This window comes from Myotis nattereri (genome assembly GCF_964212035.1).
Source record: "Myotis nattereri genome assembly, chromosome: 18".
Classification (NCBI taxonomy): domain Eukaryota; kingdom Metazoa; phylum Chordata; class Mammalia; order Chiroptera; family Vespertilionidae; genus Myotis; species Myotis nattereri.
Window position 1 is genome coordinate 28,728,648 of NC_138093.1, and position 25,403 is coordinate 28,754,050.

At 50.0% G+C, this 25,403-nt stretch overlaps 2 protein-coding genes across 4 annotated transcripts in view; one reads left to right on the forward strand and one right to left on the reverse strand.

The window, feature by feature from the left end:
• The window catches only part of VASH2 (vasohibin 2), a gene marked incomplete at its 3' end in the record, with an annotated part of 35,018 nt that extends 15,835 nt beyond the window's left edge, over positions 1 to 19,183 (reverse strand). The window contains exons 1-4 of the mRNA XM_081112767.1: positions 18,720 to 19,183; positions 9,943 to 10,031; positions 6,345 to 6,401; positions 5,720 to 5,794 (exon numbers count right to left, since the gene is read on the reverse strand). Coding sequence (XP_080968893.1) covers positions 5,720 to 5,794; positions 6,345 to 6,401; positions 9,943 to 10,031; positions 18,720 to 18,995 — 497 coding nt within the window. The 5' untranslated portion in view covers positions 18,996 to 19,183. The remainder of the gene's footprint in view (positions 1 to 5,719; positions 5,795 to 6,344; positions 6,402 to 9,942; positions 10,032 to 18,719) is intronic.
• The window catches only part of SPATA45 (spermatogenesis associated 45), a 65,591-nt gene continuing 59,335 nt past the window's right edge, over positions 19,148 to 25,403 (forward strand). For all 3 annotated transcript variants that reach the window (XR_013997186.1, XM_081112766.1, XM_081112765.1), the window contains exon 1: positions 19,148 to 19,215. The gene's annotated coding sequence lies outside the window, so the exon portion shown is untranslated. The remainder of the gene's footprint in view (positions 19,216 to 25,403) is intronic.

A 25,403-nucleotide genomic window follows, 5' to 3' on the forward strand; every position in this document is an offset into this window, starting at 1 on the left:
ACATTTTTGAAGGCTGCACCGAGACCATAATGAATGCCCAGATCTGTGCCCGCTGCCCTCGGTACATATATCCTGCACCCCATCCCCTCCTCCCCAGAATGCAAAGTCAAATATAACTAAAAAATGTAAAGCCTTTTAAATGACTTTTACATTACCAAGCTATAAGGCCAAAGTGATCTATGAAACTTTCTGAAACGTGCCACTAAACACGCTCCACATCATGTCCCTGTTGTGGTCTAACTTGTTTTATGCCTCCACTCACACATCGGCCTTCCAGCATGAGGGATTCAAACCTGGTAGAGAGCTTTGGGGTCTCCTAAGAATCGTGATGACAAGGATGCTGTGGGCTCACACAGCCTGCACCCCTGGAACAGCCTCACTACTACTAGTATCCCTTCCCCATTCCCAGTGTGATAGCTTCCCTGACCTTCCTCAGCCTGGGTAAGTATTCCCCGCCCCCCCCCCCCCAGGAACTCCCAGAGCACTTGTTGTTTACTCATACAGCATTCTGATTATTTGCTGTTTGTATATTGTGAGGGCAGGAGTTGTGTTGGGCATCCTGCTACCTCTCCCTGGCATAGCGCTCCAGGCACACAGAATGCTTGCACACAATACTTGCACACAGAGTGATTGCTGAAAGTACTTGAGCCTTAGATTAAGAGGATATGTTCCCTTATACTTAAAAGGACTGCATTCAGTGTGTGTGTGTGGCGGAGGGGGGGGGGGCTCATCCAGACACCCTTAAAAAACAGAAGCTGCTAGAACTCAGCCCACAGCCCCAAGGTTAGCCTTGACCTCAATGTGATCATGGAGGGCTATTCTCTCCAAAATGACTTCTCCTGCTTTCTCGCCACTTCGTCATGTGAGATGAACTGGCAGTCAGGGAGTGAGATCACATCCTTCTGAGGCCTCTTACATAAATTCTTTCTTGCTTTCTGGGGCGAGTTCTCTGGGGCTGGCTTAAGGGCATTCCTCAGTTATTTAAGTCAGTGTAACAAACACTGAGTGAGCGCCTCCTGGACCAACAGCCTGCTGGGCAGGGGTGTGAGGCCAACGGTGAAGAACGCAGCCCTTCTCTGCAAGTCTGATGGAGAGAGACTCTCAAAAGGGACACAATATGGTCAGAATGGCAATTCCTTGAAAAAAACTAGACGTAGACTTAACCCCATGATCCAGCAATTCCACCTCTGGGTCTACTAGATCCAAAAGAATTAAAAGCAGGAACTAGAACAGATATTTGCACACCCCTGTTCACACCAGCATCACTCACAATTGTCAAAAGGTGGAAACAACCCAAGGGTCCATGGACAGATGAACTGATAAACAAGTGGGGTATATACTAGTACACACAATGGAATATCATTCAGCCTTGAAAAAGAAGATAATTCTAATGGGGCTGGGTGTAGGTGGGTGAGGGGAGGGGGAAATGGGGAACATCTGTAATAGTGTCAACGATAAATTTTTAAAAAGAAGATAATTCTGACACATGCTATGACATAGATGAATCTTATGGACATTACGCTAAGTGAAATGAGCCAGTCACAAAAGGATAGATACTGTATAAATCCATTTTATGAGGCATCTGCAGTAGTCAAATTCAGAGAGACAAAAAGTAGAGTGATGGTTGCCTGGGGTTGGGGAGGAGGGCATGGGAAGTCGGTGTTTAATGGGTGTGCCATTTCAGTTGAGGAGAGGAAGTTCTGGAGATGGACGGTGGTGATGGCTACACCAAAATGTGAATGTTCTCAATGCCCCTGAACTGCACACTTAAAAGGAAGGTGGTAGCTCTGGCCGGGTGACTCAGATGGTTGGAGCATCATCCCACACACCAAAAGGTTGAGGGTTCGACTCCCAGACAGGGCACATAACCTGGGTTGCAGGTTGGATCCCCAGTTGGAGCACGTACTGGAGGCAACGAATTGATGTTTCGCACATCAATGTTTCTTTCACTCCCTCTCTCCATTCCTCTCTCTCTAATATCAATAAATATATCTTCGAGTAAGGATTAAAAAAATTTTTTTAAATGAAGTGGTAAGTTTATATCATGAATATTTTACCACAAATTTTAAAACCCCACAGTCACAATAGATGTAAATCATTATGCTGTACATAGTACTATATGTTGATTACATATCAATGAAACTAAAAAAACAAACGAACTCACAATATGAAGTGTGCTGTAAGAGGCAAGCCTGGGGACCTAAGAGAAGAGGCCCCAACATGACTCTTCTGGGACAAGTAGAGTCAGCCACGGGGAGAGTGGGCGTGGGGAGGGGATGGGAGAGACCACCAGAAGGTGCATCTGTCACAAGTCACTATCTCTAGGACATGTTCCATCATTACAGCCATCAGTAAAGCCATGGGTCCTGGAGCAGTGGGGAACCAAAGCGTGGTGGGGGGGCAGGGGGGGCGGAGGACAAGGAGGTGTGGTGAGGGCAGGGAAATAGCCTGAGGTTTGCTGGGGAATAGGGACCAGCAGGGCCCCACCAGCCAGCCTGCTGGGGATGTGCCTAACGTGCCTCTGCTAATGAACCACATAAATAAACCATAGTACAGTGGGGCCTTGACTTACGAGTGTCCCGACTAACGAGTTTTTTGAGATACCAGCTGTCTCTCTGCCGATTTTTTGCGTTGACAGAGTAATTTGAGTTAACGAGCTCGGTCTCAGAACTAATTAAACTCGTAAGTCAAGGCCCCACTGTACTTTACTACCACAATTAAGCCCCGCCAGGGTCAGCTAGGGCCCCCAAAGCGCTGCCGTTATTCAAAAAGCCATTTGGAACCAAAGGTCTATCACTCCAGCACGCACGAGAAAGTGTGCCCACGTGCTTGAGCAAGACGGAAACCGTGGCTCTCTGTGAATGCATCCCGAATTCCAGGCTAACGAGACGAGGGAACACAGGAAGGACACAGGCTTCAAAGAAAAGCCAAGGTTGCCAAGGCACCAGTTGTTTCCCAGGATCTGTGGCGGGGGCGGGGTGGGGGTGGGGGGTGAAGGCCCAGACAGATGACCCAAGTCCTGTCCTTCACTGTGCCCGTGAGCAAAGCAGGCCACAGGGATGCTGACACAGAGCAAAGAGCAAAGACAAAGACGCTGTAAGCTTTTAGAATTCAGGGCTGTGTTTCTTGTCTGTGTCCAAGGGTCAAATTTCCCTGAGTTCGGCAGTGAGAGCCGAATTACTCCACCCTCCCTACAGTTTTCTTAAATGTGACACCAGTAAGAACAAAGGAAAAGCAAGAGCATATCCTTGGATTTGGACAGGCCCAGAGGCTCGTCATAGATCTAGCCCCACAATTCTAGGTTGTTGTTGTTTTTTAATATATATATTGTTATTGGTTTCAGAGAGGAAGGGAGAGGGAGAGAGAGATAGGAACATCAATGATGAGAGAGAATCATTGATCAGCTGCCTCCTGCACGCCCCACACTGGGGATCGGGCCTGCAACCTGGGCATGTGCCATGACCGGGAATCGAATCGTGACCTCCTGGTTCATAGGTCGATGCTCAACCACTGAGCCACCCTGGCCAGGCCTAAAAGTTTTTAGGTAATTCCTGTAACTTCAAGTAAGGCTTGAATTTATAAATTTGCACAGGGTCAAGTCTACTGTGTGCATGACTGTTGTAAAGCAAGATGGCCCAGGTGCACTCGGACATCCATCAGCGGGCAGTCTGAAGGGAACTGTCCACCCAGCGAAGGGTCTGTGTTTGTGATCTCCTTCTCTGATCTCCCCCAGCAAATCCCCAACAACTGTTCACCCCCATTAAACTTGTAGGAGGCTCTGCCCAACAGCTGTGCTGCCTCTTGCCACTGGGGGGTTGGGGGGCGCGCGGGGAAGTGGGGTCCTGAGCCATCTGCTGCCCCCACCCACCCTGATCCTGCACTCCTGCTGGACTCCCCAGACACCCCTTTCATCTCTGTGAGAAGCAGGGAGGAGGTCTGACAGGGGGTTGGGGAGGGGCTTCTGTAAGGCTCAAGTTTCCACTCTTGAAATGTCAGCCCGGGCACCTGTGGACAAGCTTGTTCAGATCAGGCCTTCCAGTGCTCTGCAGACTGCAGAAGGGCGGAAAGTACCCTTTCCATAAAAATGTCCCACTGTCCTGTCTGATTCTCAGCCACCCATCCTTCCGCTCATTTCTGTATCTCCTTGCCGGATTACCTTCTACCTTTGGAGTTGTCCTTGTCAATGTCGTTTATGGGCTTTGTGTCAACTAGACCAAAAAATAATGAGATTTCATCCTTGAGCTTTTTCTCTTCTCCATGAACAGCACCTGCCACCCCTTAAACACACGGCTCCCAAAATGGCATTTCGGGCGCTGAGCCCCTCCTGAGCTCCACACTCCCGATACCCTACCCGGCACCCCACAGGCACCTCAAATCCAACACAGCCAAATCTGAACTCATCTCCCCATAAACCTAATCCTCCTTTTTAAGTCCTTCCCTTGGACTGTTGAAGGATCATCCCATCCCCAGGTTTTCCAAGCCAGAAATGTGAAGTCACCGCCTCTTTCTCCTCTAACTCCTCCCATCTGATCAGTCCACAAGTTGATGACACCCCCAACGCCTTCCTCACTTTCATTACTGCTGTCTTCGTTCACACCTGTGCTGACGTATCTCACCTGTCTGTCATTCTCACCCCTTCAGCCCCTCCTGCACAGGCTGTCACTTAATCCAGAAACCTGTATTTGCTGATCCCTTCCTCATCAGCTTCTATACCTCGCTGGCCTCCAAGGCCTGCAAATTCTATCTCCTTCATATCTCTTGAAACTGTCTCTCCAATCCATTCCCGTTGCCAGGACCATGGTCCAAGCACCACCATTTCCCTCATGTAACAGCTCCTACCTGGCTCTGCAGATCCAGCCCCAGCCTTCCCGTCGGCTCTTCAACCTGCCCTGAGGATTACCTCCACTGAAGCGCACACCTGATGATGTCACCGCTCTGCTCCAGAGCTTTCACCTGGGCTGCCCATTGCCTTTTTGCAAAAGGTCACACTTCTCGGCACAGCACCCAAGGACCTAACTGGTCTGACTTGGGACCACCTCTCAAGCCCGGGTCTTGCCATGTTCTCTTGGTCACAGGCCCTTCTAGCCATCACCCCAAAGGACTGGGATTTTCTTTGCTCTTCTATCAGATCATGTTTTACTGCCTTCACCCCTAGTACGTCAGTGCCATCACAGTTTTCTGGGCCATATTCAGCTAAGGAGCCAGGAGTCTGGTGGAAAATGGAACAGAGGGTGTGAGAGAGACCAGACCTTGGTTTCAGCTCTATGCTCTGCAGTCAGGACACTACACCCCTACACGGTCTCTTCCACAATCCACTCTTAGAAATTTCCCTGGAGATGGGTTTGGAGGACCCCATTTCCCCTTGAGTGCCTTTCCTGTTGCGATGCCAGATGAATGCAAAAAACGATGATGCACTCTCTCTCTCTCTAGTTTCTCCAAGTTAGAATTCTCCTTGCGACTAGTGAGGCCGGCCTAAGAGCTGGCCCTGATACAGGCTTTAGCTAACAGGTTACAGTGATGATGGTCCAAGGAGCCAAGCTCTGATTTGGTTCAACTCCAGATGGTGGACATTAAAGAGACACAACAGGGGAGCTTAGTCCTCCAAAGAGACAATGGTCATCACCTCTGTGGACCTAGGACATTGAAGGCACACCAGCCCCACAGTGAGGCCACCGTCCATCTGTGGATTAAACTTAAGTAAACATAACTTAAAGGATACATGCCCAGGATGACAGCTTCAAGGCATTTAATAGGCAAGGACTCTCGAGTCATTTCTTTCGCTGTTTCCATTAACCTGTAGGACAGAGCACAGCAAAGGGTCTTAGGACTTACTTAATAATGCAACTGGTCTGTCTGTTAATCTGTCAGCATGCCTGTCCTCACACTAGGCACCGTGTAGGAATACAGAGGGAAAAGGGAGGACCCACTTTGCAGGAGGACACCAAAGCACATACACACTTGGCAGAAATAAAATCCTCAATTCTCCACTCCTCTCCCCAAGAACTAGTTCCTGGATGTTAGTGACCATATTCCATAGTGTCCTCCCACTGCCCCTGGACTAGGGGCATCCCATGGAGTACAGGAGGCCACATGAAACACATTTCATAGGCATCCCCCACGCCCTGAACGAGTTAGTCTGCACCACTGAGCTCAGCTGTCAGGGTGGTACACACCCAAGCCCCACCTGCAACATGGCCCTGGGTCACCCCCAATCCACACCCCGTCTCCACCCCTTACAGACCAGGAAAGTGAGCACTGGGATACAGGATGGAGGGCGGGAGAGGGAGTTAGCAGCTCTCAGGTAGGAAAGAGGTCACCTGGCCCACGGATCATGCACCACTTACCCACTCAGTGGCCTCATTTTTCTAATTTCAAAGAACTGCGTCCCTGTATGATTGTATCTGTGTGAAGTATGTAAAGGGAAAGTAAGAGAAAACTCCAAAGTCCCAGGAATCCAACAGAGGAAGCTATGCATTGATTTCTCAATGAGATGAGGAAGTGAGAGCTTTCCAGGGGTCCAGTTGCCAGAAGGTAGTCAACATCCTCCACTGTCCTGCCTGGAAATCTCACTTCTAATTTAGGCCCCACAGCACCTTCGACCTTTAGAATAGCCATATTCAATCTGCTCTGTATTCTGGTTAGTTGAATACATGTCTTAATTCATCTACTAGACTAAAAGCTCTTTGAGAGTTGGGACCATTTGTTTATCATCTTTATATCAACCATAAAGCCCGGCATAAATCTAGTGAATGAGGAATAAGTAAATGAATGCGTAGACAGATGGATGGATAAATAGATGGATAGATGGGTGGAAAGGTAGATGAATGGATGATGGATTAATGAATGAGTGAATGGATGAAAGAAAGGATGAATATAATTGACGAATGGAAGGGTGGATGAATGGTTGGATAGATAGAAGGGTAGGTGGATGGGTGGATGGCTGGCCGGATAGATGGATGAATGAATGAAGGAAGGAAGAAGGGAATAAATATATACGGAAGAGTAGATGGATGGCAGTAGAGTTTCTCAGACTGCAGCAGAGCTTACTTTCATTTCATGCCTGAACTGACACTTGACATTGATTACTAAATGTGAGATGACATTATCCACAGCCTTGGATTTAGCTAGCTGCCCAGACAGTCTCAGGGACTGGAGAGCCTGTACCAGGTCATTCTGAATGACAAAGATTCCCTAATGTCATGCTCTCTTCTCTGAGACTGCATCTTAATTTTTCTGAGCCTGAAAAACGTTGCTTTGTGCATTTCCCTATACTGCCTCAAACAAAATTCTACTTAAAAAGGGCATGTTTGGGAATTGCTAACAAACTGTGAACGTGTAGCCCAGGCAAGGAGGGTGTATGAGGTGAGATGTGTGCCCCTACTGTGGTGGAGGCAGCTGCAGAGGGTGGTGCTGAACACCCTCCTGAGAAGGGCTGGGAGTCCTCCCTGCCACAGATGTGCTTGGCCACTCAGACACGAGCACACAGAACCACCACCTGAGCAGCTCATTATAAGCATATTCTGGGCTCGACCTTGCGAGACTTTGATTTCAGGCCATGGTTTTAACCCTACATGCCATTCAGAGTCACCTCATCTTGGACTGTTAAATTGGAAGTTCCAGGGCGAGGACCAGGGGCTGATTTTAATAAGCACACAGTTTGGAAAGTACTGGCACGAACATAAGAATAACCAATAACAATATAGGCTTGCCTAGTTTTTAAAAAAATAATATACAAAAACCTAGATGTAGAAGAAAAAAAAATCTACTCTCATTGTTAGGTGATTTTTTTTTACTTTACCAAAGATGCCATTCAAACAATGAGATTCTGGTATATTTAAAGTAGAATTCAAATGGCAAAAATGCAATGCATATGCCCAACTTTCCCTGTATGTATATCTAGTTTGTACATCTTGTACATAAAGTGAGACAAACTCACGGTAATAAAATAATGAAAAATTATCTGGCCATCTTTCCTCAATTCCTAAGAGTTTTCAGCTCCTGCAAGTGAGCTGGGGAGGGAATTCCTATAAACACTGCCTTCAGGGTGAGAGATTCACTGACCGAGTGCGCCCTCAGCAAAGTCAGGTGACACCTCTTCCCAGAACACAGTGCAAAATCAGCACTCCCGCTGGCCAAGACCCTGAGGCCGTCAGAAGGGAAGGCAGGATTTGTCTTTCCATATCGCTACTGCCCACTGCACACATCTATAGTCAGGACTGGCCTCGAACGGTCACTGTACTCTAGCACTGGTCATGTTGTTCAGGACAAAGCAATAGGCAATCCCAAGGAACTAAGTGAAAGTCTGGACAGAACTAGAACAGAGACCACCCTCTGCTTTCTTTATGTGGTAGCTCCAATGGTCAGGTGACAGGGAGCACAGTCCAGCAGCCGGCCGGGCCTTCCCTTCAGTCAGAGACCTGGGTCAGTGACGATCATAATGCATCAGAGAAAAGTGCAAAAGCAGCTCCTTCAGGGCAACAATGAAAACCTGGCTGAGGGTGTGCTGCTGGGTTTACCAGAGAGTGCAAATTCTCCCCACCAGGCTCATTCTCTTTCATCTCTGCTCAAATGGTCCTTGTGAAGCCCATATCATAGACAGAAGGAAGGAGCCATTCTAATTTCTGTTGCTTTCTGGAATGTTCTGTGAGGAAGTCAGTCACATCCAGGAAGGCTCAGCTCTTGGGGTCCAAGTCTACCCTGGTAGGAGTTTATGCTTCTGGACCACACAAAGCTCCCTAGATGGGGTCCCAGTTTGGGGATCAACACACTCCCAGGGCTGGAGGAGAGGGTGGTGCTACTTTCTCCTTCTAACATCGCTTCAGGATTCCACCAGGAAGATGCCCTGTGGGGGAGTTCACAATCTATAAAGTGGAAACTGAGAGGCTAATCGAGTAATCTGCCTACCCAAACAGCAGAACTGGTGTTGTTCCCACCTGGTAGTATTCATCCCTTCAGGGAAGTCACAATAAATCCACAGGAAAGGTTCTTGCCTATAGCACAGAGAGCACGTGGGATACAGGCCAGTGCCCGTGAAATCCTTTCTGCTACATTCTAGGTCTTTAGGGAAGAAGGCCAGAGGCCAGAAGAGGCTTGGCACCCTGGACAATGTGCTGGGGGTCTACAGGGTGTCTGATGTTGGCTTAGCTCTGAGATGCTACTGACTTGCTTGGGCAAATGGCTTGTCCCTCTCACATATACCTCTGCCAGCCCAGCTTCCCTCTGACTCCTACCCCTGATAAAACACCAGAGCAGCCAGTGGGCCATCTGCCTCTGGCCCTTTGTCCTGACAATGTTGCTGCCGCAGACCCTCAGAACTGATCTAACCTGACTGCAAACAACCTGGGAACCCTGGAGGTGAAGAAAAACAGTCTGGCTGGTCAGAACCCAGCCTGGACCCAGGGGATCCCCAGCTCTATGTCAAGCTCAAATGAGGGGAGAGAGCCCCATTCAGTCACAAGGAACGGAGTAAGGCCACCAATCGAAGCCACTTGGGGAGCCAAAAGCAGCGCCCGTTGGGCCTCCAGTAGATTATGAGCAGTCAAGATGAAGGCAAAAAGTGAGAGAGGAAAGAAAAGGAACAGAAGCCTAGGAGGGAAGAGGGAGAAAGACTGCAGAGGAAGAAAGAGGGAAAGATGACTGAGGAGGAGGAAGTGGAGAAAGAGAAGCTGGAAGGCAGAGGGGCTCGAGGTGGCCCACCACTGTCTCACTGCCTTCTTGCCATCCTGGCCCACATCCTGCTCAAAAGGGCGGGGGTCTGAGCACTGTAATTACATCCTCTGTTATCACTCCTTCCAGACTCTCACATAGTGGCCTCCCTCCATGCCGGCCTCACCAACCTTAGAGCGTATTTGCTGACCAGCTGGGGAAAGACAGGCCACCAGGCTTGCAATCACCACGCCCGTCCCCTGGCTGTGTCTGCTCAGACCCTCGTGGGAAGGATACTGTAGTGTCTTCATGTAGTTCTGAATTGCCTGGAGCCAGTCTGGGATCGTCATCGACAGCCTGTAGTTTGGAACCTGGGGTATTGAAGGCTGCAGAGAAGTAGAGAGAGATCTTTTTGGGACCCAGTGCTTGGTGGCAGGCCCAGGACTGAGACCACCAGAGAACTGCTCCTGGGAGCAGATGGCCACCCTGCCATGCCATGGTCACCTGTTCAAGTGGTACCTCCTGGACAAGGTTTCCCCACACCAGCTGGTCCCCTGCTGAAGTCCTCCCTCTCTGCATTCCTTCTATACACACTCCCCCGTGGGTCACAGTGACTCTCTATGGCCTTCTGTGTATTGTGAGTGTGAACACAGCCAGCCTCCCCAGGGAGCCTCAGCCATTCACTGAGGCCAAGGACCATGTCTTATAGTGTCCCCCACTGAGCCTGGCCCAGGATGTTCACAGAGGCGCTCCATTAACCCTCACATTTTTTTACTGCATGACTGAACCTTTTGCTGCATGATTGGTGTGACCCATTCTATGTGCCCCACTCCAGGGCACCACTGAACGCAAGATGAATGGTGCCCTGAAGAAATGCAATATTGGGCGCCTTGGCCACCATTTCTTCTCAACACCACCCCCTGCAATGCCCATCTCCTCCCTCCTATGAGTCTAGACCCAGATGGATGAGGATAGAGTCCCCTCTTGCCTTCACTCTTCCCAGGTAAGTGCAGCTCCTCTGACTCATGAGCCACCTCACCCTTTTCCCCTTAGGGCCGCCCAGCCACCTCTTGGTTTCCTAGTCTGCCTCTTGGTCAGCATTCACCAAGTGTCTACAAGTCCTGCAGGGAAGAGTGCTAAGCCCTGCAGGGAGGAGAAAGGGGCAATGGCAGGCAAGGGCGCCAAGAGGGGGAGGTAGGCGCCTCTTGTCTGGAATTTAGAGCTCAGACAGCACTCAGCGCTGAGCAGGCTGCCAATGAGGCTGGGAGTGAGAACAGGCTGGGGCTTCCAATCCACTCACTCCTGGGAAGTGAGGGACGATTTTTGCTTTCTCTCCCCCTGTATGTTTCTCAGTTTCTCATCTTCGGCCTCGCTGGTGGGGTAGGGCCATTGGGGGCAGAGGCACTGGGCTCATGTGGGCCTGAGGCCCCTGCAGGCCTATGTGCTTAGGAAGGAGCAGAAAGGGCCTCAGGACAGATTAGTTCCATCCTGGGAGAAAACAGGGACAGGGAGGCCCTGGGGATTTAGGGCTTAGCTGATGGACAGTGAAGACACTGGTCAACTGACTTGGGGACAGTGCTGGGCACCAGAGCTCTCCCAGCTCCCTGGGTTCAGGCCCCACAGTGAAGCTGGAGGGCATGCTGGCCCTGGGCCTGAGGAGGGTGGGAGGAGGAGGGGGAATGGAGAGGGCTGCTCATACTTCTGTACCCCAGGCTGCATTTACTTATAATGCTACTTGACATTCTTTTCCTCTCTCCGCGCCTCTATTCTCTCTTGGCTCTGAGACTTCCTACTTCACAGCAACTGCCCCTTCAACAGAAAGGAAACTAGTCACACTTCCTACTTCACAGCCAAGGTGCTGTGCGTGTGTGTGAATGTAAGAGTGTGTGCACACACAGCTGTTCTGTGAACTACATTTCGATTACAACATATCAACTCAAATCACATTCTTGTCTTGGAGAGTCATTTTTGGGAGCAAATTGGAACATTTGCTCACATGCCCCTCACCCTCCCCGACACGCACACACACACACACACACACACACAGTCAAAAAATGAAGTGTAGCTGTGGCCTATGTCGCTCAGTTGGTTGAACATCATCCCATGCACTGAGAGGTCGCTGATTTGATTCCCAATCAGGGCACATAGCTGCTTTGTGGGCTCAATCCCCAATAGAGGGCATCCAGAAGGCAACCAATCAATGTTTCTCTCTCATTGATATTTCTCTCTCTCTCTCCCTTCCTCTCTCTTTAAAATCAGTAAAAACATATTTTTTTTAAAAAAATGAAGTGTACCTTTGTGTTTTTTGCCCTAACAAACACCAAGAAGTATCTGGCTTGTCCTTATTTTTGTGTGTGTGCAGTAACATCCACTGATATACCCAAACCGGGAATTCTGTGTAAGAACGTGCCAGAAATTCCGCAGAGAAGCAGAGAGAATGGGAGATACACACAAACATTTCTTTAGTACTTGTGTTCCCAGCTCTAGAGCAGGCACAAAGGGGAAGGGCACAGAGAGAAAGGGAGGCGGGATGATACAGTTTATGAAGTCATGAGCTTCCACACAGAAGAGTACCTATTTAACAGAAAAGCTGATAAGCACAGGGAAATGCCCCATAGAAGCACGGGCCACCTAAGGGATCCCCAGAGGGGCATCTGTTTGCCACAACCCTGAGGTGGCCAGAGTGACGGGGTTCTGAGTCAACCGGCCGTTGGGGCCAACCACCAAATTATTTCAACTCCAGCAAACCCAACAGAGCCCACAAGAGCTGGATGACGGGGTGGGAGTCAGGCGGCAGCTGATCCTCAGAATAGAAGCTCAGTGGCGCCCAAAGGTTTTTAAGAACAGCTGCCTGGTTACCTCAGCCCCTGCTGAGAGCGAGTGGCCACATTCCCCACACCCCAGCTGAGGAGCAGAGCTGTGGCAGGAAGAGGGGCCGAGGCTGCTGAGGGGATGATGTCATCTGGCTACAACTCTGACATCTGGGAGAGCTGACTGCGACTCAGGCTGGGACTCAGCTCCCAACTGGCCCCTCAGGCTGCCAATGCCTCCACAGGACGGTGAACTATTAACCAGGTGGGCTCCTTCAGTTGTGATGACGCGTCCAACACAATGAGGTTGGAGTCCCTGCTCTGTCACCTGCTGGCTGTGGACCCTGGTCAAGCTACACGACATGACCTCTCTAAGCCTCTGTTACCTTCCCGATAAAACAGGAGAATATCACCTACTCCAAACCTTCTGGGCTGGTCATGAGGATTCCATAACCTACGTATACAACGTGCACCTTGGAGCTTGGCACTGGGTGCTCTCTAAGTGTGAGCTGTGTTATTATCGTCTGAAGTGTGCCCTCAGGGGCAGACAACGGGGAGGCCTGAAATGTCTTCACTTTTCAGGAAAACAGAATCAGCAGCACTTGAGTCCCTGGACACTCGGGAGCATTCCTGAGATGCCTTCTCACCCTAATAACAGAGGATGAAACCATCCACTTCTCTCTGGGACCATGCGTTAACCTCCTTAATTCATGAAGTGTTCACACAAGGTGATGAGAAAACTGGGGCCTCGAGAAAAAGAAAAAACTGGCCCAGCTGGCATGGCTCGGTGGTCGAATGTCGACCAATGAACCAGGAGATCACGGTTCAATTCCTGGTCAGGGACCAGGTTGCAGGCCCAATCCCCAGTGTTGGGTGTGCAGGAGGCAGCAGATTGATGATTCTCTCTCATCATTGATGTATCTCTCTCTCTCTCTCTCTCTCCCCCCATCCCCCTTCCTCTCTGAAATCAGTAAAAATAATAAATGAATAAATAAATCTGTCCTTTTTTTTTTTAATGGCCCCAAAAGGTGGAAGCAAACCAGGTGAATGAATAAACAAGGTGGGGCATGTACACACAATGGGATATTATTCGGGAATAAAAAGAAAGGCCATTCTGGCACATGCTACAACAGGGATAAACCTTGAGGACCTCACGCTAAGTGAAATAAGCCATTTGCGAATATCGTTCAATTCCTTTATATGAGTTCCTAGAATTGCCAAGGTCATAGAGACAGAAAGAAGGGTGGTTGCCAGGGGCTAGGGGTGGGAGGGAGGAAGAGGGAGTTTCTGTTTAAGGGGTACAGAGTTTCAGCTGGGGAAGAAGAAGAGGTTTTGGAGATGGAAGGTGGTGATGTTACACGCACAACAATGGGCAGAACCGAACACTTAAATAGTAAACTATATGTTATGTATATTTTACCACAATTTTTAAATGTCCGTGAAAAGACAATTCACACAAAAAAATAAATGCAAATAGTGGATAAATATTTGGGGGAAAAAGTTCAAACTCACTAATAATTTAAGAAATGCACATTAAAGCCAGTGCAGAATGTCAGTTTCACCTCTCCATTTAGCAGGGATGCTCTGAAGCGTGGACACTCAATGCTGACAAGGATGCTCCCCTACAGCAGATGGGAGTGTAAATTGGTACAACCGTTTACCAAAACAAAAAGCCCAGGGCACACTCCTTTTGTTTTCTCCATGACTGGGGACCTGAGAGTCTCTTCTCCTGTCATTTTCCTGCCCTATTTCACCTGAAATGCCAGCCTAGATTTCCCATGGCCCCTCCCCTCAAGATTCCCACCTCCTGCTATCTGCATCCAGTCCCCTCAAGCCACAGCCCCGCTGATGGAGGCAGAATCTAGAAGGCACAAGTCAAAATGACCCTTTCCATACTATGCCTGTGGTCAGGGGTCAGGGAGTGGGAGGGGGAAGTGGAGTGGACAGGAAAAGGGTTGCTCAAGAATAATGATGAAACAAACCACAGGCAAGGTTTTTATGGACAGACTCAATTTCACTCCATTCTTGGCAAATACAATGACCTGTCAGAAGAATGCAAGGAGCCCAGCCAGTATGGCTTAGTGGTTGAGCATCAACCTATGAACCAGGAAGTCATGGTTTGATTCCCTGTTAGGGCACATGCCTGGGTTGTGGGCTCAATCCCTGGCAGGGGGCGCACAGGAGGCAACCAATCTATGATTCTCATCATTGATGTTTCTATCTCTCTTTCTCTTTCCCTTCCTCGCTGAAATCAAAAATATATTTTTTTGAAAAAGAAGAATGCAAGGAAAAGGGATGCAGATGGACACAAGTGCATATCATCACCATGTGGGAGAGAAGGGGGAACTAAAAGAGGAGCCAGGGAGGCAGCTGGAACCCCAGGTACCAGGGATCTTTAACAAGAGAGAACAAGGACAAAGCAAAGCCTTCTGCTGTCCCTGCTCTTGGCAGACATCAGGCAGAAGAGTCTCCTGGAGGAGAGCAAGGAACATCACTCGTGAGCCCAAGATGGGCCCCAGAACCCTGCATCAGCAGCAGCCTGGAATCTGTTGGTGGTAGCCTGCCATGGAGGCCCAGGGGCCACAACTTTGGGCTGAGCAGGAAAGACCAGTGGATGGTCTTGAATGCAGAACAAGGGAGGGAGGGAGCTGCCCAGTGAACCAGCAGGGGGCAGGAGTGGAGCCCTGCTTGCAGCAAAGTCTCACCTCACAGCATTCACTTCCTTACTCAGGCAAAGCTGCGTCCTCTAAATGTGAATTACTTTCCAATTTGGGATCAACGTGAGAATGAGACACACAACCAAATGTGGGTTCTGCAAGAAATAGCCCAGCTGTTTTTTTTCTGGGCCAGCTCCCTCTCTGCCCCTGGCTTCCCATCCTCTATCATCCTCCACCTGGCTTGAGCTGCTTTTTTGCACTATCCCTAAAAAACCCTGGCCTTCACCTACACAATTGTTAACTCCAGATGTAGCAATCAGCAGAGAAGGGGTCTTTGGTAGAAAATTTAGAAGGAAGATGTCAGAGCAGGTGAGCTCCTCCACGCCCCAGGAGGGGGTACCTGGACCTTCAGGCACAACTTACCATGGCTGCTAACAGAATGCCCGGCAGTCAAAGGAAGTGACATTCAGTCCCCCCCTCTTAGGCCTCCAACACCTTCCCTCCGCCCACTTCTTTGCCAAATTCAATTGCCAAAAAAACGTAATCTCCCTGAAACTCTCCAACCCTTCCACCACTTCCTCCTCTTCTCTACAAATTCCTCAGTAAAGCATCGGTTTGGTTAAAGGAGCAAAGGCTTGGTCCCAGAGGGAAAAGTCTGCCAATCTGAGCGCAGGAATAGCCCTTGAATCCAAGAGGAGTGGCACCGAGAAAAAGGAGCTTTTGAAACGGTCCCCATCTCAAAGCCTGTGTAGGAGTCAAGGTTTGGGGAATGTCGGGACCAGGGAGAGGTAGGATCCCATGATGGGGCAGGGGGTGGAGAACCAACCATTATGACACAATGTAAGAGAGAGAAATGTTAAGTTCTTTACTTAGGTTCAGAAAGCCAATGCCCACGTTCGGGCTGGGGTTGTCCTGGCTTGGCAGGAGTTCGAATGTGACCTACGAGTTATCACAATAGTACAATGTGGCCTTGGCCAGGTGGCTCCATTGGTGGGAGCATCGTCTCATACACCAAAAACGGCTGTGGGTTCAATTCCTGATCAGGGCACATACCTAGGTTGAGGATTCAATCCCTGTCAGGGCCCATAAGTCTCCTCTCTCTTTCTCTCTCTCTCCCCCCTCCCTTCCTCTCTCTCTAAAATCAATAAAAACATATCCTCTGATGAGGATTAAAAAAAAAATAAAAGTACAATATGGCCACTCTATTAAAAAAAAAAAAAAGAGAGAGACCACTCTTTGTTGTTGTTGATCCTCACCAGAGGGTATTTTTCCCATTGATTTTTAGAGAGAGTGGAAGGGAGGGGATGAGTGTGTGTGTTGGGGGGAAGACAGAGAGAAAAACATTGATTGGTTGCTTCCCATACACGTAGATCAAACCCACAACCCTTCGGTGCACTGGCTCATGCTCTAACCACTGAACCCCCGGCCAGGGCAGGAACCACTCCTTTTTAAGAACACAGCATTCAGCCACAGTATTGGCGGTCTCTGGAAGCAGTGATCTATGTTCTAAGCTGCTCAGACAACATTTAGAATATTGTGTTTCATATGTGCTTATTTTAGGGGATTGACTGATTTCAAACTAGCCATTGTCCTAGAAAGAAGAAGAGAAGAGTGAGTTGATCTGGGAACTCTAACAAATAAGAAAAGGTGAAAGGAGCTACCTGTGGACAAAGGAGACTAAAGGAAGGTGCAGGCTGACAGATGTCACAGTTCTGAGGACTTGTAATTCCGTGCACCTCTGGTGTCACACAGGTCAGCATTAGAACCTGGAGACTCACGGGTCATAACATTATGGAATGTGAGAGTTGGAAAGAACTTTACTTGAAGTCTGGCCTACTCCCATTGTATAGATGAGAAAACCGAGATCAGAGATTTTAAGTAAGCTAGAAGTGGCACAGCTAGGACTGGAATTCAGTCCCTTCCTCTCTAAGAGCCCCGTCTAGTGACATTCTAGGGAGCTGTGAGTAGCAAAGGAAGTTGGCATGTGCTACTCTGGCTCAAAGGGCAACATAAGAATCCGTGGTGACATGTGACTAAGGGGAGAGGAGGAGGACTTCTGTTCAATCTCAGGAAAGATTTTCCCACTAATCAAATCCAGCCAGGCCTGGGACCAGCTGCCCTGGGAGGCAATGAGCCCCCGGTTCTCAGGAGGTCTTCAGAACGCGGAAGGGAGATAGTAACATTCCTGATTCCCATTGAGAAAGGGGGTCACCGCCCACAAAATCAGAAGGATGAAGCCACAATTAGAAGCGGGGTCGCCGCTGAGGGTGCTGAATTAGAAAGGCAGCATGGGGCAGTAGGAACAGGCCTCTGTTGGCTGTGGCCACCTCTCCTCCAGGTTTAAGGGCTCCCAGCTCGTCCTTCAGTAAGGAAGGCTCACTTAAGTATGGACAAAGCCCAAACCACAAGCCAGGACCAACGTTGTTCTCACGCTCAAGGAGGTCTCAGCAAGGGTAATTATGGCTGACAGTAAAGCAGGCAGGATTCTCGTTGGGCACAATGAAGAGCTCCTTGACCGGCAGAGTAATAAATAAGACACTGTGACTGACTGCGACAGGAAGCTTACCGGCTCAGCCACTTCTCCCAAGGGCACACACAGCTTTCTGGCCTGTAGGGCTCAGACGCTCAGGTCACCAGATGCTCCAGGTTGGGGATTTGACCAGATGGCCTTCCAGGTCTCAGGTCTGGCATTCCTAGACTTGCCCAGGAATCTTCTCAGCCATGCCAGCGTCCCCAGGGTGCCAGGGAAACCATCTGCCATGCTACAATTCCCCCCCACCCCCTTCGCAGGCTCTGGCAGCATTTCTCCCCCAGGTTTGCATTTTATGTTTCATATAGTGACCACTGCACATCTCCCTCCCTCCGTCTTGCTAAGTGATCCTTGGCCACCAAACCCAATCAGCTCACTGGCTTCTCTCCAAGGTAAAAAGAGTTCTACTCCCGAGCCTCCTTCTCAATCCAGTGAGACTAATTCATCAAGTTGACTGGAATGTCCCCTTTAAGCCATGGCCAAAACTTCTTTTTTTTTTTTTTTCTTGGAGCCCAGATAAGCTGGGAAAAGAGATAGTTCACTGTTTTTGCAAGTTTCAGAGGTGAAAGTCACTGTCATTAAAAAAAAAAAATTGGCAAAAAGTCTAGAAATGATTCACGCTGAGAAGTCTGACTGGTTGAGTCAAATTCATTCACAGCCTAATAAATCATTTGCAAGGGGGAGACTCCAAAGGGGAGAAGCAGGGTGGGGTCCCTAGGGGACCTATGCATTCTTGGCATCGCCGCTGCAACAGAGCGGCTACAGCTCTTGCTAAAGAGGATGGACATGGGGTGAGTAAATAAATAATAGAGTTTGGATAGAGATTCAAGGAAACCTTGGCACAACAGACCACACAGTCCCAGGACAGCCAGCCACCACCTCCCCCTCCCCCATTTCTAGGGCTTCCAAGACAAACATCTCAATTAAGCAAAGGGGAGGGGGGATTGTGGGGAAGACTGGAGAGGGGAAGGGTGTTCGTAGCAGAACCCGGGACGTGGATAGTGCCTCTATTTGCCCTGTACAGACCGAAATGTCCCCTCGCCGCCCAACCCACCCCCCTGCTTCGAAGCCACTGACCTTTGCCAAGAAGGCGGCGTTCCTGATGGCGCCCACCATTTCTCCCCCTTTGGGGTGCACCTTGGCCACGTGCACCCACATGCGCTCCCAGGTGTGGCTGTCGATGGGGAAGCCGCTCTTGTTCACGTGAAAGAGCACCCCGCCGTCTTTGTCCTCCTCCTCGGAGCCCCCGCTGGTGGCGAGGCTCACGGGCCGCGCGTGGCTGCTCCGGGACCGGGTGCCTTTGGCGCCTTTGGGGTGGGGGCAGCGGCGAGTGTCAGCCGCAGAGCCGGTCATGGTGGGGCCGGGGCCGGAGGGCGGGGCGGGGCGGGGGTCGCGCGACGTCGGCGGCGGCGGCGGGGGGCGTGTGCGCGCGGGCGCGCGCGGGGATCAGTGCCCCGCGGGGGCCGCCTCCTCCATGCCTCGCGCCGCCTCTGGACGCGCCAAGGGGGAGCGGCGGCGGGCGCTCCGCTTACGGGCCGAGCCTGCAACCAGCGGAGACACAGCGCGCACCGCGGTAAGTGGACACCAGAGACCCCGTGCCCGACGGCGGTGGGGCCTCGGACTGTCCCCGCGTCACTCCCGCCCCTCCACCCCCGCGCTGACAGACCCTCCACAGATTTGAATTACGAGCGTCCAAGCCCCGCAATTACCTCGAAAGGCGACTGGAATTTTGGCACAAAGCTTCACGCACACCTACACGCCGGGAGGGAAATAAAGAGGCGTGGGGGGTGCGGAGTGGACCGGGTAGCGGGGGGAGAAAGGCGGCTCGTGCAGCGTGAAGGAGCAGGGGGTCCCCGCACGGCTCCACGCAGCGCTTGGTCGCCCGATGGGGTCGAGCGCCGAGCACACCAGCAACGCGCCCGCACGTGAGCGCCCGGGGTCGGCGCGAGGGCGCAGCAGCCGCTTGGGCTTGCAAAGGCGGCCGCGTTGCTTCCAGGAAGCCCTCCCGGAGCCCCCAGGCTCCCGTGGAAATAGGTCCACCCGCCCGCGTTCCACGAGTTCCCCGGGGGACCGGCTGCAGGCGGGACGCGGGAAGGGCGCCGCCGCTGCAGGACCTCACCTCCGGGCGCTTGGCCTCATTGCTGCGGCGCAACTCCAGGCGGCGGGGGCGGCGGCGGAGGAGGCGGAGGCTGTGGCTGCTGCTGCTGCTGGGCCTGGGCCTGGGGCTGGGGCTGGGGCTGGGGCTGCTGCGGCTGCGGCAGGCGGCCCCTCATTCCAAGTCCCATTCTCGAATGTTATTCTGTGACATATAACCGAGTCACCCGGGCAGCCGCCGATGTTCCGAATGCGTCCATTGGCCGCCGCAACAAAGAGGGGCGGGTCCCGGGCTCGGAACTCTACAACCCGGAGTTTCGCGACGCTCCCATTGGCTCCGAGGTTCCCGGGCCTGGGGGGTGGGGGCGGGGGTGGAGGAGAGGAGCAGGGGGAGCCGCACGGCCACGCGAAATTGCGATCGCGGTCGTGTCCTGGAGCTGGAGCGTTTGTCCAAGAGACGGAAGACCGAGTTCCCCCAGGGCTCGTGGCACTGCGAGGGTTTGCAGCTGTGGGAAGCAGAGGACAAGTCACCTGGGAAGTGACCCAGAAGTAGAGGAGGGCTTCTCCTCTGAGCATCATTCCCCGAGGAAGGCTGGACACAGCCACCTGCCTCTGTCCGGGGGTTCAGGCAGGGGCTGTACAGGAAGGTACAAAGCAATCTCTTTTAATCCCACATGACAAATTACCCCAAACGAACAAGGGGGCACCGTCATGTACTGTCTGACGTTAGCCGTGATTAATCAAGTCCTTTTAAACCCAAGCTGACATGTAACACTAAAACCCAGGCGGTCAGCCGCGCCCTGGTCGTTTGGTCAGAACTATAGAGTTAGAGGAGGGGCTGGAGAGATGCTTCAAGGTCAGGGTGAAGGGGGAACCCCTCCCTACTCCCCACTGGAACAACTTTTCCTTAAAGGCCTCTTTTTTTTCTTTTTTCTTTTTTCTTTAAAGAAAGAGAAGAGCAAGGAGAGATGGGAAGAGCACCAGACTGCTGACCTGAAGGTTGGCTCTAAGTCCACATTTATCACTGGGCTAAGCTGTGTGGCCCAGGACAAGCCACTTGCCTGTTCTGGGTTTTAGCTTCTCTTTCTGAGGAGAGGAGAGCAAGCCAAGCCCCTCACTCTCCAAGGTCTGTTCTGGCTCTGAGGTTCTGTGATTCTCTGACTCTCTCTTGTGGGCACTTAGGAACCTGTCTCTAGTTTCTTTTCTCTTTCAACTCCAAGCCAGCATGCCAGCTTTGAGAGGGTAAAGCGGTGGTGATAGCGATGCTAAGTTAACCTAGAATTAAGAATGCAGTTGTCAAAGAGCCACTGATGACAGATCAGTTTCTGGAACTTCTCTTCCCTGGGAGGCGTGGTGAGGGGGCCAGTGCCAGCAGAGGTCACTGGGTATAGCTGAGAGTCAGGACATGGGTGAGGAGCCCAGGACTCTGGGCCAGCCCTGCATGGCTGCAGACAAGAGCCTATGCCTAGGATTTTATGCATTCAATAATGAGAATAATAACTTAGGTCCCAACAACACAAAGGAAACGGTTTGGCTCATTCTGGAAATTATCTGAATAATACAAGTGGGAGAATCACACCTGAAAAAAATATCAGGAAATTGGGGGGGGGAAATGACCCTCTCACCATATAATTGGCTCCGTTTTCATTTCCTGATTAAAAGAAAACCTGCCTCAGCGAGCAATCTGTTTTCTCATCTCAAGCATCCTTCCTCCCTTTTTTCTCACCCATCTCTCAGATCTGTCCCTTTCTCCCCACTTCCCTGGAGTTTCAAGTCCAGGAGACTAGAATTTCAGGATGAAGACTTGCGTGCAGAGGATGAGGATTTGGCCTCACACTCCCTCAGGAGAAAACTGAGCTCTCAAAGCTCAAGTGATCAGACCCGTTGGTGAACATCGAAGAATGTCTGGCAAGTGTCACATTCCCTGGTATCGATTCCCAGTGTGGGCACTCAGCCAGGTCCGAACAACTGCAATTACCCTGTTAAACCAAGGCCTGGATCCTGCCCTGCCTGAATCAGAATCCTAGGGACCAGAGAGGGGTTATCCGTTCATCTTCCTGCCCCAGGCACATCAGGACTCCCTGACAGTTCAATGAAAAGCTTTTGTTTTCATGTCCAATATTCCAGCTGTGCATTCTCTTCTTGCGTGGGCAGTGGGATGCAGTGGGAGGCCACATGGCATGTGAAGAGAAGTGTGAGACTGAGCTACTTTTCCCAAAAGGTGGTAAGAAGGCTTCTAAAGTGAACTGTGCTGTCCCAGTGAGGGACTGGGCGGCAGAAGAGACTTTTTGTTCAGAATCCTTGTGCATTTGAGAGTTGTGCTAGTTGCATGGACCAGCCAACTCTGTTCTTCCTTTCCTTGTGTATTTTCTGTTACATAAGTCTCAAATGAACCCGGGCCTGACAGATTATGGGTTTTGAAAGTTTGGGTCAATAATAACAGTGACGTAGTGGGACAGAGCCAACTTGTGATTTGAACAGGGACGATGCTCAACCTCTAAGAGCATAGTCACTTCCATTCATTAGCATAATGACTGGCAGAGCAGAGATGTGTAGTGGGAAGGTTTGGAACAAGAAAAACGGTTTAAACAGCATCTCATTTTTCAGGTGCCTGGTGCTGGGGTCTCTAAGGTAAATAAGACAAGATGGTGATCATTTTTCTAGTTCCATCACTTGTTGATGTTAATAGCCTATTAATGAGTGTATCAGACACAGCTTATGTCCCTCCTCCCATCGGCTAGACCTTGCCTTTCTGCTGGCTCCATAGCTGCCTCCACAGCCAATTAAATCTATGCAGTTCAGCCGCTGGGAACTGACTAGTCACTTGCCCAGCCAAATCCTTCTTGGCCGCTGCTGCACAGCCAGGCTGGCCAGCCACATGTCTGGAGTCTCTTGACTCCTCTACTACTTCTGGACTCAGAGGAAATGCCATACTACAGGATGTGGCTTCTAGGCAGCCATCAAAGAGACTAGAAGATGATGCACCCTAGGAAATTCCCTGTGGGGAGCATTTTGACCAATGAGAAACAAGAGATGGGAGGGAGCTAGGCAGATGCATTCTCTTTCATTCCTCCTTCCTATGGACAACCTCCCCGGATATGTCCTGCAGAGCTACTGAGACACACCTACTGAGTAATCTGCCATGGCTCTTTGCAGCTGGCCCTGAAGCAGTTACCTGCATGATAACACACCACCTTGCATTGCTTCTCATCCTAGCCTACTTCGTTTCCCCTTTCACTCTTGCGGCCTTCTCAATCAGATTTAACTTTTGCTTCAGATTTCTGTTTCCTAGGGAAACTGAGCTCAGGCCATTGGTTCCACCAGTGGATCTAGGATGGATATGGGGAGTGCATGGCTTACGTGTCTGAAATCAATAGAGATCCCTTTGCTGGTCATAAGAGAGACGGTAATAAGTCTGATGTGCAAGAGCACCACAAGAGTCGGTAGTGGCTGTCCTTGGTCCAGGGTTAATTGTAGGGGGAAAACCACCCTGTAACTGAGCTCCTTACTGTAAGTGAAAATGACAAAAATCCCAGAATTGCAGAGGCCAGGTGGGAGCACTAAGTCATAAAAGACCAGGTGGACATATCGCAGTGAACAGCAAGGTGGAGGAGTGATCAGGGTGACTTTCTCTGCCAGGACTCATGGTGCTGACTAATAGCTCATAGAGTTCCTAGGGAAAGAGTATTCATATAATTTATTGTCCAAATTGAGCTACTTTTGAGAACAAGAAGGGGTGCTAGTAATGATTACATGGTATACATCAAGACCATCCTAGTCAAACTGACACCTGTGTTACCCTACCGAGGTTAAAACAGATGAGCAGCCATGCAGGCTATTGCTTGATCAGTATAATCAGAGAGAATAGCTGATGGGCAGAAGACTGACTTTGGTCACCTTGGTGAAAAATCATAGACCTTCACCTAATTTCCAAGTCTAAGTCAGATCTGTCCCAAAGCTGTTGCTACTGCTGAGTGAGCCCAGCTGGCCAACTGCAAAACTGATGCTGACCCTCAATATAGCAGCATTCCTTAGGGAAGCCAGATATCCACCGAGTGGCAGGTAAATTTATATCTCATCTTCTACCTTGGAGGGGGCAGTGACTTGACTTGACCTCAATCAATATATGGGTTTGTCTTCCCCGCACACAGGGCTGCAGGCAGTACCACCATCTGAGAGCCTGCAGATTACCTTATGCATTGACATGTTACCTCTTACAACATTTCCTCAGAACAAGAGACCCATTTTATGGTGAAGGAGGGAGCAAGAATGGGCTCATGACCATGGTCTACTGGTCTTACCATGCATCCCAAATCCAGATGCAGCTGACCTGATAATATAGAGGAAAAGCCTCATGAAACTCGGTTAACGCAGAACTAGGGGACACTTGGCAACGTTGTGGTACAGTCCTTTAGGTCATAACGATCTTTGAACTAATGACCAATACGGGGTACTAAATCCCCAGTAGCTAGGCAGAATGCGTCCAGGAACCAAGGGACGTAGAAGTGACACCTTTCACTGTGACATCCAGTGACCCCCTTGAGGAATTTGTGCTTTTTGTTCCTAAAACTTTGGACTTTGTTATGTGACAGGTTCTGGTTTCCAAGGAGCTAACTCTGCCAGGGTACACAGTAAGGTTCCACTGATCTGAAAGCTGTGACTGTACCTAACTGCACTGGCCATGTGAGGCCAGTGGGCAAAGAAAGGAGTTAAAGTATAGCAGTTCTAACTACCTCAAGGAGCCTGGACAACGACTCCTGGATTGCAGGGTTTACTGAGATAGCTCCTAGTACTTCTGTGCCTGGCAAAGCAATAACTTTTTAATGATAGCAATTCAACTCAGTAAGGTCAGTTCAACTTAAGAGCTTCAGACCCTCTCCCAAGTAGGCAACCAATCATGCTACCAATCTAGATGAACCAGCTGAAGTGTTGGACATGAGTGAGGGACGTCAACAATGGGTGGTGGGTATCAATTATAGCCTTAGGACCAGCCATAGTAGCTTGAATCAACCTACAGTCAGTTGATTCATTGGCATCTTCCCTTTAGGTCTTCTTGGAGATTGCAACTGGCCACAAACTTGCAGAGAATTTCATAACTGAATGGATTTTTACCCCCTCTTTTGGAAAAGAGGTAAATGTGTTTTATTCTTATCATTATTTTTTTTTTAAAAAGCGAAAGAATGGCGACTCCATATTCTAATACAGGACCCATATATAATGGGAGGGGCAGTAATCTGTGTTTATGGGAATCAACATATATACCATATATGGGTTTGCTTTAATCGTCCACTGGTCTTCAACTAGCACCACCATCTAAGGGTTTACAGAATGTCTCATCCATTGACTTGTTATATCATACAGCTTTTCTGATTGGTAAAAAGATAGATTGTATTGGGCACATTTTTATGCCATTTCAGATTTCCTTGGCCTTGACTGCTCCACACAGTTCTACTTCCTAGGCTTTTCTCTTTGGTTGCTGTTGTATAGCCAGGCTGGCCAGTGGATGAATATATTCTCTGGCTCCTCCTATTACTTCCAGACTTGGGTGAAATACCATATCATAGGATATGAAACCTTGCTTGTGAATGGCCACCGAAGAGTCCCAGAAGCATCATGATTAACTCCCTATGGGGGAACCAATGAGAAGCATGAAATGGAAGTCTTATG